Source organism: Dendrobates tinctorius, unplaced genomic scaffold, assembly GCF_039654945.1.
Source record: "Dendrobates tinctorius isolate UK_male_01 unplaced genomic scaffold, ASM3965494v1 ptg000007l, whole genome shotgun sequence".
NCBI lineage: Eukaryota > Metazoa > Chordata > Amphibia > Anura > Dendrobatidae > Dendrobates > Dendrobates tinctorius.
The window spans coordinates 55,342,202-55,357,513 of record NW_027361675.1 but is presented as its reverse complement, the minus strand read 5'-3'; the positions used below and the strand labels follow the sequence as shown (position 1 = coordinate 55,357,513).

The window sequence follows — 15,312 nt, the reverse complement described above, 5'->3', positions numbered from 1 at the left end:
AAAGCTCGGGAAGATGCATTAACATCACGCTTTTTTGGGGGCCACTAAACTTTTTCAACATGTACAAGAGACAAATGTACCTGATAAAAAAGCAAAACACAGCAAATATGCAGCAAAAAGATGCAGCTGTTTTTTGTAAACAGCTTATTTACTGCCAAGAGAGCAGGTTTTGCCTGCAGAAAAAAAAGCAAAAACACAATGTGTGAATATAGTCTAAAACTTCATGTTCTTTACTGCTATATTACAATTTGTTCCTTTCAAAATAAAAGGAAACTTGCAGATTTTTTAGTGATTTCAATGAAATGCTATACATTGCCCTGGATTCATAATTTTACTCTCTGAAATCAGTTTTAATATCACAGGTTGAAATCAGTTTTAATCTCACAGGTTGCCATAGCTGGCATGGTATATGGATTATTTTTTGTGAATGTTAGGTATAATGTCAATATATTTTGTATAATTAGTAAGGCTATATTTTTCATTCACCACTGAACTGAAAAGAAAAATTTCTGTAATAGCCTCCAGTTTTTGGAACTTTCTAGAATATATGTTACTAAGTAGTCATCTAGATAATAAAGCTGCATTTGTACTGAAATATTACCATGAACAAGTGTTTATACTAACACTAGTTTCTCAATAATCATTCAATGTAACCAGGCAATCGATCAACCAACGAATGAGCAAATTGATTGTTCATCGGGGAAAATTATCTTTTGTGCAGTGCAAAAGATCTTGGTTCATTTGCGGGACCTGGTCAGGTGCCTTGCCTGACACAGTTCCTGGATATAAAATCCCTGCACACCACATCGCAGGAGGATTGCAGGTGCCAAGAAGAGGAGTGGTGCAAACGTGGACCAGAGATGATGCTGAAGCCAGTGTGACAAGCCATAGCGGAAAGAGTGCACCACCAAGGTGCCAGTCACCACCAGACAAGTCCCAGACGACGCCTGGTGATACCCAGAGAACCAACCTACGCCAGTCTAGATAAAGAGTCCAGGCTGTACCAGTGAAGACCAGAACCTTTGCCCAACACTGGTCAAGTCCCCAAGGCCACACAACGCCCATCAAGAATCAGATTACAATCCTCTTTGCCCCAGGCCTAAGAGACACCCGCTGATGGTCAAGCACAGAAGATTCGCAAGGAGACGTCAACCAGAGGAGGATGCCTGCGGTTACAGAAGGACGACACGAGTGAGCAGATCCGTCACTTCCAACAGTAATGTACGGTACAGGAGCTGTCCCGGGTTAGGACAACAGGTGAGGTGGGGGCCAATTGGTGCACAGGAGGCACAATCCTCTTCGATAGTCTTTGGGTACCGTTACACATAGCAATGCACCAGCGATCCCGACAATGATATGGATCGCTGGTGCATCGCTAAGTGGTCGCTAGTGAGCTGCCACACAGGCAGATCTCACCAGTGACATCGCAGGGGTCGGGGGTCGCTACTTACTTGTCAGACGTGGCGATCCTGACCTCCTCCCGCCCGCGTCCACGCGTCGCTCGTCGTCACAGCAGGAAGCGCCGCAGGAAGCGGACGACGAGAAATGGTCCAGGACCTTCTCGCGCGACCAGCGATAACCAGCGGGGGAGCCGGTCGGAGGTAAGTATCACATGTAGCGATATCGCTAGCAATATCGCTGCTACGTCACAAAATCGGTGACAAAAGCGATCACGACAACGATATGACCTGGTAAGGATCGCTGGTGTGTCGCTACATGATCGCTGGTGAGCTGTCAAACAGGCAGATCTCACCAGCCATCAGGACCAGCAACGACGCGGGTAACAAGCACACGCGTCGCTTAGTTACTCTCTGTGTACCCTGGATACAAGCGTGCTCCCGCTGTGAGCTGGGGTCCAAGGTAAACAGCGGGTTACTAAGTGATGCACGCGCTTAGTTACCCGCTGTTTACCTTGGATACCAGCTCCCAGCGTCAGCTTACAGCGCTGGGAGCTCACTGATCGATGGTCTCCCGCTGCCACACTATGCGTGCTGGCCAGGGGGCAACCAATGATCAAAAAATGGCCCAGGACATTAGAGCACAATCAGCGATACCCGGCGGGGGGGCCGGTCGCTGATACGTGTCACACACAGCGAGATCGCTGTTGCGTCACAAAACTTGTGACTCAGCAGCGATCTCGCTAGACATCTCGCTTAGTGTGACAGGGGCTTAAGAGGCCAATTATAGAGTAACCAAGCTTTTGCACAATGCACTTTGGATCAGCTCTGCTAAAATGGGGGAGGGGGTGAGAAGCCAGGAAGGGATGGAATATGGTCATGAAACGTGCCAGCATTTTTTACACCAGAAATGTGAATTCAAATCTTGAGTGGAGAAGCATTTTTGGCACGGCACATGGAGGCCACTCATAAGGAGATCTGAATTCATTAAGTAGCATCTGCCTCTTCTACACCATTCAGGGATAACAGCCACTGCTAAGAGGTTGTCACACTAGTAGTTAAAAACAACTTTCTCACCCAATGCAATGCTGTTCAGTTATTGGGTATAGCTACAGAACAGAGACATCATTCCTGCCCACCATAGGTTGCGTATACTGTTCAAGAATTTTGCGAGTTTTCCTCTTCACTTCTCTTTGTTATCAGGTATTTAATTGTTTGAAACACTTATTGCTTTGTGTTATAATTGTTATTAACTACTTCAGGACTATCTACAGATTTTAAACGTCTTAGTGGCCTGCATTCTACTTTGCAATGACATTGTAAAATTACACTATACTATAGCAGTTGCATGAGATTATGCGTGAGCAGGGAGCTGACTGTCAGACACATCTGTACAATGCCTTGAAATGACAGAGATGGCTTACCAACCATCACTGTACTGATCGCTGTACACACAGCACTGGAACCAGTGATCACGTGATTGCTGGATGTAGGGAGGGAGCAGAGGCTGCAGGGTCCTAACAGACCCTTATCAGCACCACTGCTCAAGAAGGAGCCTAAATTTGCTTTATAACTGGGGCTCATATATGTCATGATCTCCGTGCGGGTTTGACTCGCATACGTGGGGTTAATGTCTGGAACCAGTGCTGATGACTGGCATTTCTGGGGTTAAAGGTTGTGATCCCAGTGCAGCCTTACCTGCACACCTGGGGCTATGATTGTGGCCTCTCCCTGGTTCTGGGACAGGCTTCTTATAGCCTCAGGATGCTCCCATCTCCGTCAGTTAAACGTTCGCCCTTGGCATTGTATGGTGACCCCTGATTGTGTTTGTGCTGTGTTCTGGTTGCTTGATTCTCTGTGTATGACTCAGTCTGTTCTCTGGATATTGCTTTGGATTCTTCTATGTTTGCTTGGTTTTGAATTCTGCTTGGCCCTTACTATCCATTCTGTCTCATCCCTGGTACTTTACTGATATCTCTGTGTATGACCTCCGATTAGCCTGACTCTGAGTATTTCTGTATAGTGTCCTGCCATCTCTGAAAGCAGGACGCTAAGCCCCGCCCCCTTGCAGTCACATGACCGTAGGTCCTGTGACTGCTTGCTAAACTTCAGCATCCACAGGTCCTGTGTATCTGTACTTTCCGGCTGTACCTGACCCCGGGCCCCCCTACAGTGCGGGTGAGTCCCTGCTCAGCGGAGGCTGCACGCCGGCGCTGACAGGATCCTGACAAGTTACAGAGGAAATCAATTTATAAAAAGATATTAAAATGGTGGCATAAACTTAAAAGATCTTTTATGACTTTATGTGGAGCATAATGTGTAAAATAAATAAAAAATAAATAAATATAAAAATAAAAGCAGGAAAAGAAAAAATAGATAGAAAAAAGCAGCTGCCAATCTAAATTCCTGTTATTAACCCAGCACCAGTCGAAAAAAAAAACCTGCCAATTTAAAACAATAATTGTTATGGAATGGGGATAAAAATGTAAAATGTTTTTAGTGATCCATTGTGGTCTTAAAAAATGGGAAAATCAGACATATATTTCCTTTAGTTTCACAGCGATATCGCCCAACGTTGGCAAAAACTAAACAAAAAGAGAGTATGAAAATAACATGAAAATTAGGCCCCACTTATAACAAAAAAAGATTATTCCCATAGTCCTAATTTAAAGAGGCTCAAGACACTTCAACATGTGATGTATGTGATTAGCATGATCTACTATGGTAAGATGCCATATAGATAAGAAGTGAGGAAACAAAGTACAAGTAAAAGAATATCTTTATTAAATAACAGTAGTATAAAAGCAAATTTAAAAAGACAGGGCAGGAACAGGACCTCCAAATAGAAGAGAAAGAGAGCAGCAGCAGGTTATGATAAAGTGTACAGTCAGGGTTAAAGATTATAATGCAAGCATACCACACATAAAAGGGCAAGGCAAAAGTGTAACCCTTAGATTCAAGAAAGGTCAGACAAAGAAGAAACTTAGCAATAACTAAAGAGTTGCTTTTACAGTATATGATAAGTTTTGCGGATGCAATATTGGTAGCTGCCTGTGGGAGCAAGAAGAGAGACAGACCCCAGAAGTGAAAAAAGGAGAGGTTAGGTGATTGTGTGAATTATATATCAAATATCATAGAAACAAGTTTCTTTGCATCACATGTACCAGTGGATCTCAATAGAAAAGCATGTATATTAAATGTCCAAAGAGTTCAGAAGATACATATGGTTAAATACCTGCTAAAGGACTGGTACTTTGAGACTGTGTGGTAGGGGCAGCTGCTGCTAAGGATCCAATCGCCCGACGAGCGCCGTATTGCAAGGTTGCTTCTTTCGGGGCGTGACTACGGCAGCTACCAATATTGCATCCGCAAAACGTAGTGTAATGCCTGCTGCCGTGCAGTAGCACACAACCTCCACCATGGGGTGTGGGTGAAGGAAAGACAGGTACACTCACAGTGAAACCACAGAGCAGCAGGCAGGAGCCACTAGGTGGCAGAAGAGTAGTCAAAAAAGCCAGGTCAGCAACAGAGAGGGAACAAAGTACCAGTGGTCACAGCAATACACGTGGTCAGAAACAAGCCAGAGAAGTCAGAGCCGATCGGGAGCAGGAAAGCCAGAGACGGAAGACAGTCAAGTAGGTCAGAGGACAAGCTGAGTCAAATACCAAGCGGTCACAACACAGAGAGTGAATACTATGACGAGCAAATTCACAGGAGAACACAGGAATGGGACCTAGGTAGACAGGCAGAGGACAAATCAGGGCATAACAGGATCAGCTGCTCAAGCCACAGACAGGAACTATAACTGACGCTGCTTGCACATAATAGCGAACTGAAATAGCCAGACAGATCCCAAAACGAGGCAGGGAAGATTAATCCTCCGCATGACCATCCCGGGAGAGGATAATCAGAAACAAACCCCGAACTGGATCATGACACTTAACATATAAAACATAGCATACATTTTTGCCCGGCCCTTTTACGTGTGGTGCTTGCATTATGTTCTTTAACCCTTACTGTGCACTTTATCATAACCTGCTGCTGCTCTCTTTCCCCACCATTTGGAGGTCCTGTTCCTGCCCTGTCTTTCTAAATTTGCTTTTATACTACTGTTATTTAATAAAGATATTCTTTTACTTGTACTTTGTTTCCTCACATCTTATCTATATGGCATCTTACTATAGGAGATCATGCTAATCCCATCTCACAAAAAAAGATGCAAAAATTATTTGCATATCTGAATGAGTAAAACATCTACAGCTTTTTAAACCGCATATATGAAAAAAATGTGCCTGGTTATGCACTGGGGAAAGTTGCCTGGTTTTGAACTGTTAAGGTACATTTTTATTATTGCAATGAGGTTTGTTTTTTTTTTTTGTTTTTTTTAAAAAAAAGTTCTGATACCAAACTTTTATATCCAAAGAATGATCAGGATGTACCAAAACAAAGTTTCTAAAACCTCAATTTACATAATCAACCTCTAACAAAATCTGAAAAAAGGAGGGGGGCTTCATAAGCCTTGAGTGAAAAGCATTTATCCATCTCTAAAGTGCTGTGTTAAGCCATTATTGATTTCTAAGCAAGGATGGATGTGCACTGAACACAGGTTGCATGGTTTATAAAAAGAATCATGGTGGATCAATAGCTTTTTTCCCTTACTTATCCATCATACCTGTTTAAAAAAACACGAGTATACTGGCAATTACTATCTGAAATTAAATCAATATTTATAATGTTGTAGAAAATTGTATTACAGCATTGGCTGAAATGTAGATCGAACTTCGAAATACCTAAAATCCACACATGAAAAGAGAGGTCCCCCTTTATTTTGGTGCAAATTTCTATATTTTAATATTCACTCTGAGATTCTGACCCAGCATATCCAATAAAATAGAATTAGTAACCGACCGACAAACACCTGCGCTCAAGCAGATCTGAAGACTTTGTGACCAATTCCACAGGTAGACTAACTTGGGGGCAATAAGTAAAACAAGGGTAGGGCACCACAGTAACTCAATGGTTAGCATTGCAGCCTTGCAGCGCTGGGGTCCTGGAGGACCCAAATCCCACCAAGTACATCTGCACGGAGTTTGTATGTTCTCTCCGTGTTTGTGTGGGTTTCCACCAGGTACTCTGGTTTCTTCCAACACTCCAAACACATACTGATAGGGAATTTAGATTGTGAGCCCAAATGGGGACAGTGATAATGTCTGTAAAGCGCTGCGGAATAAAATAGCGCCATATAAGCAAAAAAGCATAAGGATAGAAAACTTTAGTGTTCTCCACAGTTTATACACTTGGCCTAGTAAGTCATTTCTTTAAGGTATCATTTATGGCATTGTTAAGCCTTTACAAGCCAATCGCTTTCTCTTCAGACTATTCTATAATGTTACTCATTGCAGGCCAATTTATACCAAGTTCTCTTTCTGGGAAATAACTGGATCACAGACAATTCTAGTGTGTTTTAACACAAATGCTCAAAGACACTTGCTAATATTAAAAATGAACATTCAGACTTTTATTTTAAAGACTTTTATAGATATCCAACTCTCCAAGGATCCTGGAGCAGATCAATGGAAGCAAACCAAGATCATTAAGTATGACTTACCTTGCCCATTTCCTCTTCTCTCTGCCTTTGAGGTCCTTTCAGAATGCAGCTGAATGTCTTTCTGGGGAATTTCATTTAATATCTTGGCAGCATGCTCAATTCCTTCTGTCAGATTGTTAATGCAGGCCTATAAATATAAGGTAGAATATTTTATTGCTAGAGTCAGCAAAATGATTTTGCTCAATGAGCTCCTAACTCAAAGCACTTTATTGTGATGATTATGATTACCTCATTGGCAGCTGGTGAATTCAAAGCGTGTAATGTTCTGCACATGTCTTTAGCACCTCATGCATATAGCTATATACGGTAATCAGTCTTTGTTACTACTAGAACATACATGCATCATGACCTGCAGTCAATATGGTCATCACCCCACTCACACAGTAAATCAATATACTGCCCTTTTCTGTTTTATGAAGGATTAGTCATGTGCTTTATTGCCATACATCTCAACTTTCACAGAACAGAAAGTACATACGTACACGTATGTCATATGTCGTGAAGGGGTTAAGTACAGAATCAAAACCTTCCTGTACTATTGAAGTACCATTTTTAATGTGTTTTTAATCTCCAACAAAAATGCAAAAAATTATGGAGGCAGAATAAAAATTGCATTTACTCTGCACGTTGTGAGAAAGTAACCGGCGTTGTTGTGATTGGCCGGTATGTGTTGCAGAGGAGGTCCTCTGTACTGCAAGCCTGAAAATTTGCTCTGGGACCTGTAGTTCCACGACCTTTGTTTTGCTTATAAGGGGCTGGGCTCACAGGGTTAGCCGGAGAGCTCGGCGGGACTGGCTAACCACATACCTCCCATCAATGGGTGTGTCTCATATGTTATAATGAGACTGTGGTTTGGTCACATGGTCTCCGTGTTGGAAGGTCCTGCAAGAGGACAGGTTTTCCTGAATAGCACATGGTGCCGAGTCTGTGTAGACTAACAGCGTTGGAGAAGCTACCGTCCTTCTGAGGGTCTGGAACTGTGGGGTTTGACCTGTTGAGCAAGTCATCAACCGGGATAGAGACCCCAGTAAAGCAGCTTCCCCTGGAAGCCAGGACTGACAGGAAGTCAGCATGTGGAGCGGAGCTCCTTGAAGGTAACCTCAGACAAGGGGGTTGTAAGAAGGCAGAGAGGTGAATCTGCTACATGAACAGACTGGTGTCTTATTATGTTTCATGGATTTAAGGAAACGGACTGTACTCTATCCGGTTTATAATGTGTTTAAATAAACCGGATGCAGACAGGTACGGAGAAGACAAGCTAGCGGAGCGCCAGGCTGGCAGTCAATGGGGATGTTAGTAAAGGGAGATCCAATGCAGCTCCTTCCGGGTGCCTCAGGAGAGGAATGGACAGTGAAATGCAAGATACCCTGGTCACACGGGAGCGCAAAGGACACAGATGAGGAGATTAAAAATGTCTTCTTTTATTGAAATCCACAACACGTTTCTACGGAACAACTCCGTCTTCATCAGGTGGCAATATACAGGGAGTGGGCAGGAGTGTGTATATAAAGCAGCAACAACCAATAAAATTAAAGGAGCAATTATTAAGAACACAATTAAAAATATAAAAAGTTGAGGGCGAGATAAAAAGTACATGATATAACAAATATAAAAGAGCAACATCCGGAATGGGTATTTTCAGTATATACTCGTGTATAAGCAGACCCGTGTATAAGCCGACCCCCCCCTAATTTTGTCACAAAAAACTGGGAAAACGTATTGACTCACATATAAGCCTAGGGTGGAAAATGCCGAAGCTACTGGTAAATTTCAAAAATAAAATGGGCCCCATAAGATGCTCCATAAAGTTCATGATGGCCCCATATAATGCTCCACAAAGTTCATGATGGGTTCCATAAGATGCTCCATACAAAATTATGCCTAATAATGCTGCACAGTGAATAATAGTGGCCCTATAACATGCTCCATAATAACATATGCCCCATATAATGCTGCACAGTGATTGGTGGCCCCTTATAATGCTGCACAGTGATTGGTGGCCCCTTATAATGCTGCACAGTGATTAGTGGCCCCTTATAATGCTGCACAGTGATTAGTGGCCCCTTATAATGCTGCACAGTGATTAGTGGCCCCTTACAATGCTGCACATTGATTAGTGGCCCCTTACAATGCTGCACAGTGATTACTGGCCACTTATAATGCTGCACATTGATTAGTGACCCCTTACAATGCTGCACAGTGATTAGTGGCCACTTTGTTATGAATGAGTCACCGTAGGAGGCAAAAACAGAAATACTAGCCAAGTCCAGAAAACCAGAGAAGTCGGCAGCTACCGGACCGCAGACCCCCGTACCCACCAACAACAACCAGCAGCAGCCGTTGGGGGCCCCCACGGTGCCCCAGAACCCCCGATCACAGCCGGACAACCAAACAGCCCAAAGACAGAAAGGGAAATCTAAACTGCCCCAGAGCTGACCCCAAAGCAACAGGCAGCCCCCAACACATAACGACGGCAAAGCAAGATGAAAAACACTCACACAGACAGAAAGACAGGCCGAGCAAACGATGGGGCCCAAGCCAACCAAACAGGACAGGACAGAAAAGCCGCTGTCCGCAATCCGCCAAAAACCCATCAAAACAAGAGCCAACAGACCGACAGGGAAAAAAGCCCTGAAGACGCTAGGCTTCAAAAAGACCACATCAGCACTAAGGTACTTTCTGAAGACAGAGCAAAAAGGAATTCAGCTAACCCCAGCAGGGAATGGCAGAAATCCAGAAAAACAAGGCAAAACAAAACCAAAACACAAATGCAAAAAGCAGAGCAGAAAACTTAGCCTTTGAGGAGCAGGAATCAGACTGGTCTCCTAGAATCCCTCTGAGAAATCACCAGCAAGGCAGAAGGGCGTCGGCTGCCTTATATCCAGTCAGCAATTCCAGTCACCCAGTCATCATCATCCTGCTCAGGTGCTTAGTAATCAGCCTCACTACCTTCCTTCACCAGAAGAGGGAGTTCATCAGACCTCAATGGTGAAGGGGAAAATGAACTCACAACACCACTTATAATGCTGCACAGTGATTAGTAGCCCCTTGTAATGCTGCACAGTGATTAGTGGCCCCTTACAATACTGCACGGTGATTAGTGGCCCCTTACAATGCTGCTGCCGCTGCCTCAATTAAAAAAAAACATATACTCACCTTGCCGCTGCCGCAGCTGCTGCTCCTCAGCGTTGCTGGCTCTGCAGTGACTGTTCAGGCAGAGGGCGCCTGCTAACTACGTCATGGCACCCTCTGACCTGAACGTCACTGCCAGAGGAAGCAAGACAGCAGAGCGACATGCAGCAGTGGAATGGGGGACAGGTGAATATGACTCCCCCCGTTATACTCACCTCTCCTGGCATGTCTCTGTAGCCCCCCGTGCTTGTTCCATCTTCTCGGCGCTGTTCTTCCTGCTTTCTACGGTCACGTGGTGCCGCTCATTACATATGCACATATTTATGAGGGTAATGAGTGGTACCACGTGACCGCTGAAAGCAGGAAGAACAGCGCCGAGAAGATGAAATAAGCACGGGGGGGCTGCAGAAACATGCCAAGAGAGGCGAGTATGATCTCCGACATCCCCCGCTCCCTCTTCCTGGCCGACCCCCGGTATATGACTCACGTATAAGCCGAGAGGGGGACTTTCAGCCCAAAAAAATGGGCTGAAAATCTCGGCTTAAGGTACTGTCACACTTAGCGATGCACCAGCGATCCCGACCAGCGATATGACGCGGTCAGGATCGCTGGTGCATCGCTAAGTGGTCGCTAGTGAGCTGCCACACTGGCAGATCTCACTAGCGACATCGCTGGGGTCAGGGGTCGCTACTTACCTGTCACACCAGGTGATCCTGCGTCCTCCCGCCCGCGTCCACGCGTCCACGCGTTTGCTTCCTGCTGTGACGACGAGAAACAGTCCAGCCTGTTCTCGCGCGATCAGCGATAACCAGCGGGGGAGCGGGTTGTAGGTAAGTATCACACATAGCGATATCGCTAGCAATATCGCTATAATGTCACAAGTTATAGCGATATTGCTAGCGATATCTCTTAGTGTGACATGCCCTTTATACGCGAGTATATACGGTAATGCATAGTCTGTCAAAACATTTTCTTGTAATGCACAATAAGGATCTGAGTTCATTAAAGCTAGCTATCATAGATCAGATACCAGCTGATATGCCTGATCGTTTTACCAATTTAATAAGAAGAGAGAGTTACTGGATTTTTAAACTTGGCACGCTGGCACCTGAGGGGTTAAATCTCATTATCGAAAAAGTCACATAATTGCCTCATACTTTTATGCATCTTATTACTTTTGCTTGTTTTTTATAATTGCTCTTTTATATTTGTTATATCTTGCCCCATTCAAAATAAAACAATAAGGCTGTGTGCACACGCTGCAGATTAGATGCGGATTCATCCGTGTGGATTTTGTAAAATCCGCAGGTCAAAATACCTGCGGTTTTACCTGCGGATTGCTCTGCGGTTTTGCCCTGCGGTTTTTCATCTCCTCAAATGGAGGAGATGGCAAACCGCAGGAGAATCCGCAGAAAGAATTGACATGTCAATTCTTTCTGTGGATTGAAAACCGCAGATAATCCGCGTGGAAAATTCCGCACCGTCTGCACTGCGGTTTTTGATTCCCATAGGGAATCATGGTACTGTACACCGCAGCAGAAACTGCTGCGGGTCCGCAGCGGCCAAAACTGCTGCGGAACCGCAGCAAAATCCACAGCGTGTGCACACACCCTAAAAATAAAATCAAACATACACATATTTGGTATCACCGCGTTCATAATTGCCCAATCTATCAATAAAAAAAGGATCAACCTGATCGCTAAATGGCGTAGTGAGAAAAAAAATCAAAACGGCAGAATTGCGTTTTTTTTTTAGTCGCCGCGAGACTCCATTAAAATGCAATAACGGGTGATCAAAAGAACGTATCTGCACTAGAGTTGAGCGACTTTTGTTTTTTTAGGGTCGCGTTTCGTTTCGTGAAACCCGACTTTTCCAAAAGTCGGGTCGAGCAAGATCGTCCGATTATAGGGAAAAGTCGGGGTCGTCCCGAAACACGAAACCCAATGTAAGTCAATGGGGAATAAAAGTCGGCAGTGAGAGGAGGACAGGAAACACACCTACAGTGCCCATTTGAATGCCAAAAGCATCAATTCTTCTTACTTAAGCTTGTCAACCTTAATTAACTTCATAATACAAGTTACGCACTGAAAAATGGGGGTTATTTGGCTAAAGTTGTGGGGGGGAGGGCTGGCTGCAGGTTTTCATGTGCCCTGGGCGAAAGAGCGCCCCTTTAACACATACCACAACTCATCATGCTCCGATACGGCAGAGAAATAGCGGTATAGTACAATGAAAAATACCTCACTTTTTACATCTCATGACGAGGCCCATCTATTTCTCCATACAGAATCATTGGTCCCATATAATGTTTGAAACAGTATATGATGAGCTCCACATAATGCTACAGTATATATTGGTCCCCATGGATGAAGCTCCACTGTCTTATGGGCCCAAATAATGCTCCAAACATAATGGGCCCCATTTCTAATGCTCTAGTGTATAATGGGCCCTGTAAATGCTGCTTCAGTGTCTGATGTCCACCTTTGGAATGTTCCAGTGTATGGTGGGCCCCATCTATCATTCTCCAGAGTATAGTGCTCCCCAAAAATTGCTGTCCCAACATTGAAAACAATCAAATAAGTCTCCTCGCTAGGGAATCCCTGTACTTGTCTGGACTCCTCGTCGTCCCCATCTTCCATCTCACTGCACAGTATTTCAACTTTGCAAGTGCTGTGATCCTGGGCAAGCAGGGGGGGCCCACTCGTTGGCGACGGAACTGGCACATGGCCCCTGATAGTACGGTGGTGTGTCTGATGGCGGGTGGGCCGAACTTGCACTTTCATCTGCAGCTTCCTCTTTGTCACCGTGTAAGATGGAACTGTATATGGGAAGGGTAACCTGAGTTTCATCAGGGTCAGATTCAGGTCGTGTAGCGTGCGAGGGGAATGTAGTGGTCTGGGTCAATGTACCAGCAGATTCATCGAGCAGTGGCTGGGCATCAGTGCACTTGTGTCGCCCCCAGGAGTACGGTCGCCACAGTGGCATTACCTTCTTCCTAGGGAGTGTGATGTCATGCTTGGGAGCAACGAAGGATCTCTCTAGCAGGTTAACTGATTGGGCGGCGTTATTCCCACGAGTCTTTACCCTCCAAACAGCGTTCATGAAGGCAAAGTGTTTGTTTTACGTGGGCAGTATGGTTGCAAAGCTGAACCTTAAAGGAATGTCCAGAAGGGCACCACCAGGAGTGGAGCCTACGGTTAAATTCGACTCCACCTGGGAAACCTCAACCATGCCAGCTACAGAACAGATGCACACATTGCAAGCTTAATTCCGTTAACGAACGAGACTCCGTCATGCCCCGCGGTCCGAGTCCGGCTTACTAGAGGGACACGTGAGGCTCTGGCACATGAGATTGGCCAATAACTGGTGTGTCATGCCCTTACATGTCCGTGGCTGCATGTGCGCTACACTGAAAAGGCCAGCGTTTGTCGCTTACAGGTGCAGATAACCCGCTGAACAACGTTAGTGATGGGGATCACTGATTACAATTATTACCCGCGAACAATGATTTCCCAGTAAGTGCAGGTCAACCGCAGTTCCGGAAATAGGCCTAACCGTCATTCCTGAAAAAATGAAAAACTTACGTGTGCAAACCACAGGTGCTGTAGCTTGCTTAACAGCTCGCCAGCCGTTCTCACGCCCATTATGGATTACACGTGATTGCACAAAGGTGAGAAAGGGTACCGTATCCCCAGATAACATGTATGGATAGCGTACACATTCAAAATATATGTCTCAGGAGGCAGGCTCAGACGGTGTTAGGCCCAGTATGGATTGCACGTGATTGCACAAAGGTTAGAAAGGGTACCGTTTCCCCAGATAACATGTATGGATAGCGTACACATTCAAAATATATGTCTCAGGAGGCAGGCTCAGACGGTGTTAGGCCCAGTATGGATTGCACGTGATTGCAAAAGGTTAGAAAGGGTATCGTATCCCCAGATAACATGTATGGATAGCGTACACATTCAAAATATATGTCTCAGGAGGCAGGCTCAGACGGTGTTAGGCCCAGTATGGATTGCACGTGATTGCACAAAGGTTAGAAAGGGTACCGTTTCCCCGGATAACATGTATGGATAGCGTACACATTCAAAATATATGTCTATACATCAGGAGGCAGGCTCAGACGGTGTTAGGACCAGTATGGATTGCACGTGATTGCACAAAGGTTAGAAAGGGTACCGTATCCCCAGATAACATGTATGGATAGCGTACACATTCAAAATATATGTCTCAGGAGGCAGGCTCAGACGGTGTTAGGCCCAGTATGGATTGCACGTGATTGCACAAAGGTTGGAAAGGGTACCGTATCCCCGGATAACATGTATGGATAGCGTACACATTCAAAATATATGTCTCAGGAGGCAGGCTCAGACGGTGTTAGGCCCAGTATGGATTGCACGTGATTGCACAAAGGTTAGAAAGGGTACCGTTTCCCCGGATAACATGTATGGATAGCGTACACATTCAAAATATATGTCTCAGGAGGCAGGCTCAGACGGTGTTAGGCCCAGTATGGATTGCACGTGATTGCACAAAGGTTAGAAAGGGTACCGTTTCCCCGGATAACATGTATGGATAGCGTACACATTCAAAATATATGTCTATACATCAGGAGGCAGGCTCAGACGGTGTTAGGCCCAGTATGGATTGCACGTGATTGCACAAAGGTTAGAAAGGGTACCGTATCCCCGGATAACATGTATGGATAGCGTACACATTCAAAATATATGTCTATACATCAGGAGGCAGGCTCAGACGGTGTTAGGCCCAGTATGGATTGCACGTGATTGCACAAAGGTTAGAAAGGGTACCGTATCCCCAGATAACATGTATGGATAGCGTACACATTCAAAATATATGTCTCAGGAGGCAGGCTCAGACGGTGTTAGGCCCAGTATGGATTGCACATGATTGCACAAAGGTTAGAAAGGGTACCGTTTCCCCGGATAACATGTATGGATAGCGTACACATTCAAAATATATGTCTATACATCAGGAGGCAGGCTCAGACGGTGTCAGGCACAGTATGGATTTGACGGCCCAGATTACACAGCGGAGGAGCAGGGAGAGGTAAAGATTGCAAATGCTGGGGCCCTGCCCAAGCAAGGGGGGCCCACTCGTGGGCGTCGGTACTGGCACTGGGCCCCTCATAGTACAGCGGTGTGTCTG

General features: G+C 45.1%; 1 protein-coding gene across 1 annotated transcript in view; it reads right to left on the bottom strand.

Moving 5' to 3' along the window:
• Positions 1-15,312, bottom strand: part of LOC141086031 (uncharacterized) — a 971,752-nt gene that overhangs the window by 711,484 nt on the left and 244,956 nt on the right. Inside the window, exon 37 of the mRNA XM_073571764.1 lies at positions 7,006-7,132. Coding sequence (XP_073427865.1) covers positions 7,006-7,132 — 127 coding nt within the window. The remainder of the gene's footprint in view (positions 1-7,005; positions 7,133-15,312) is intronic.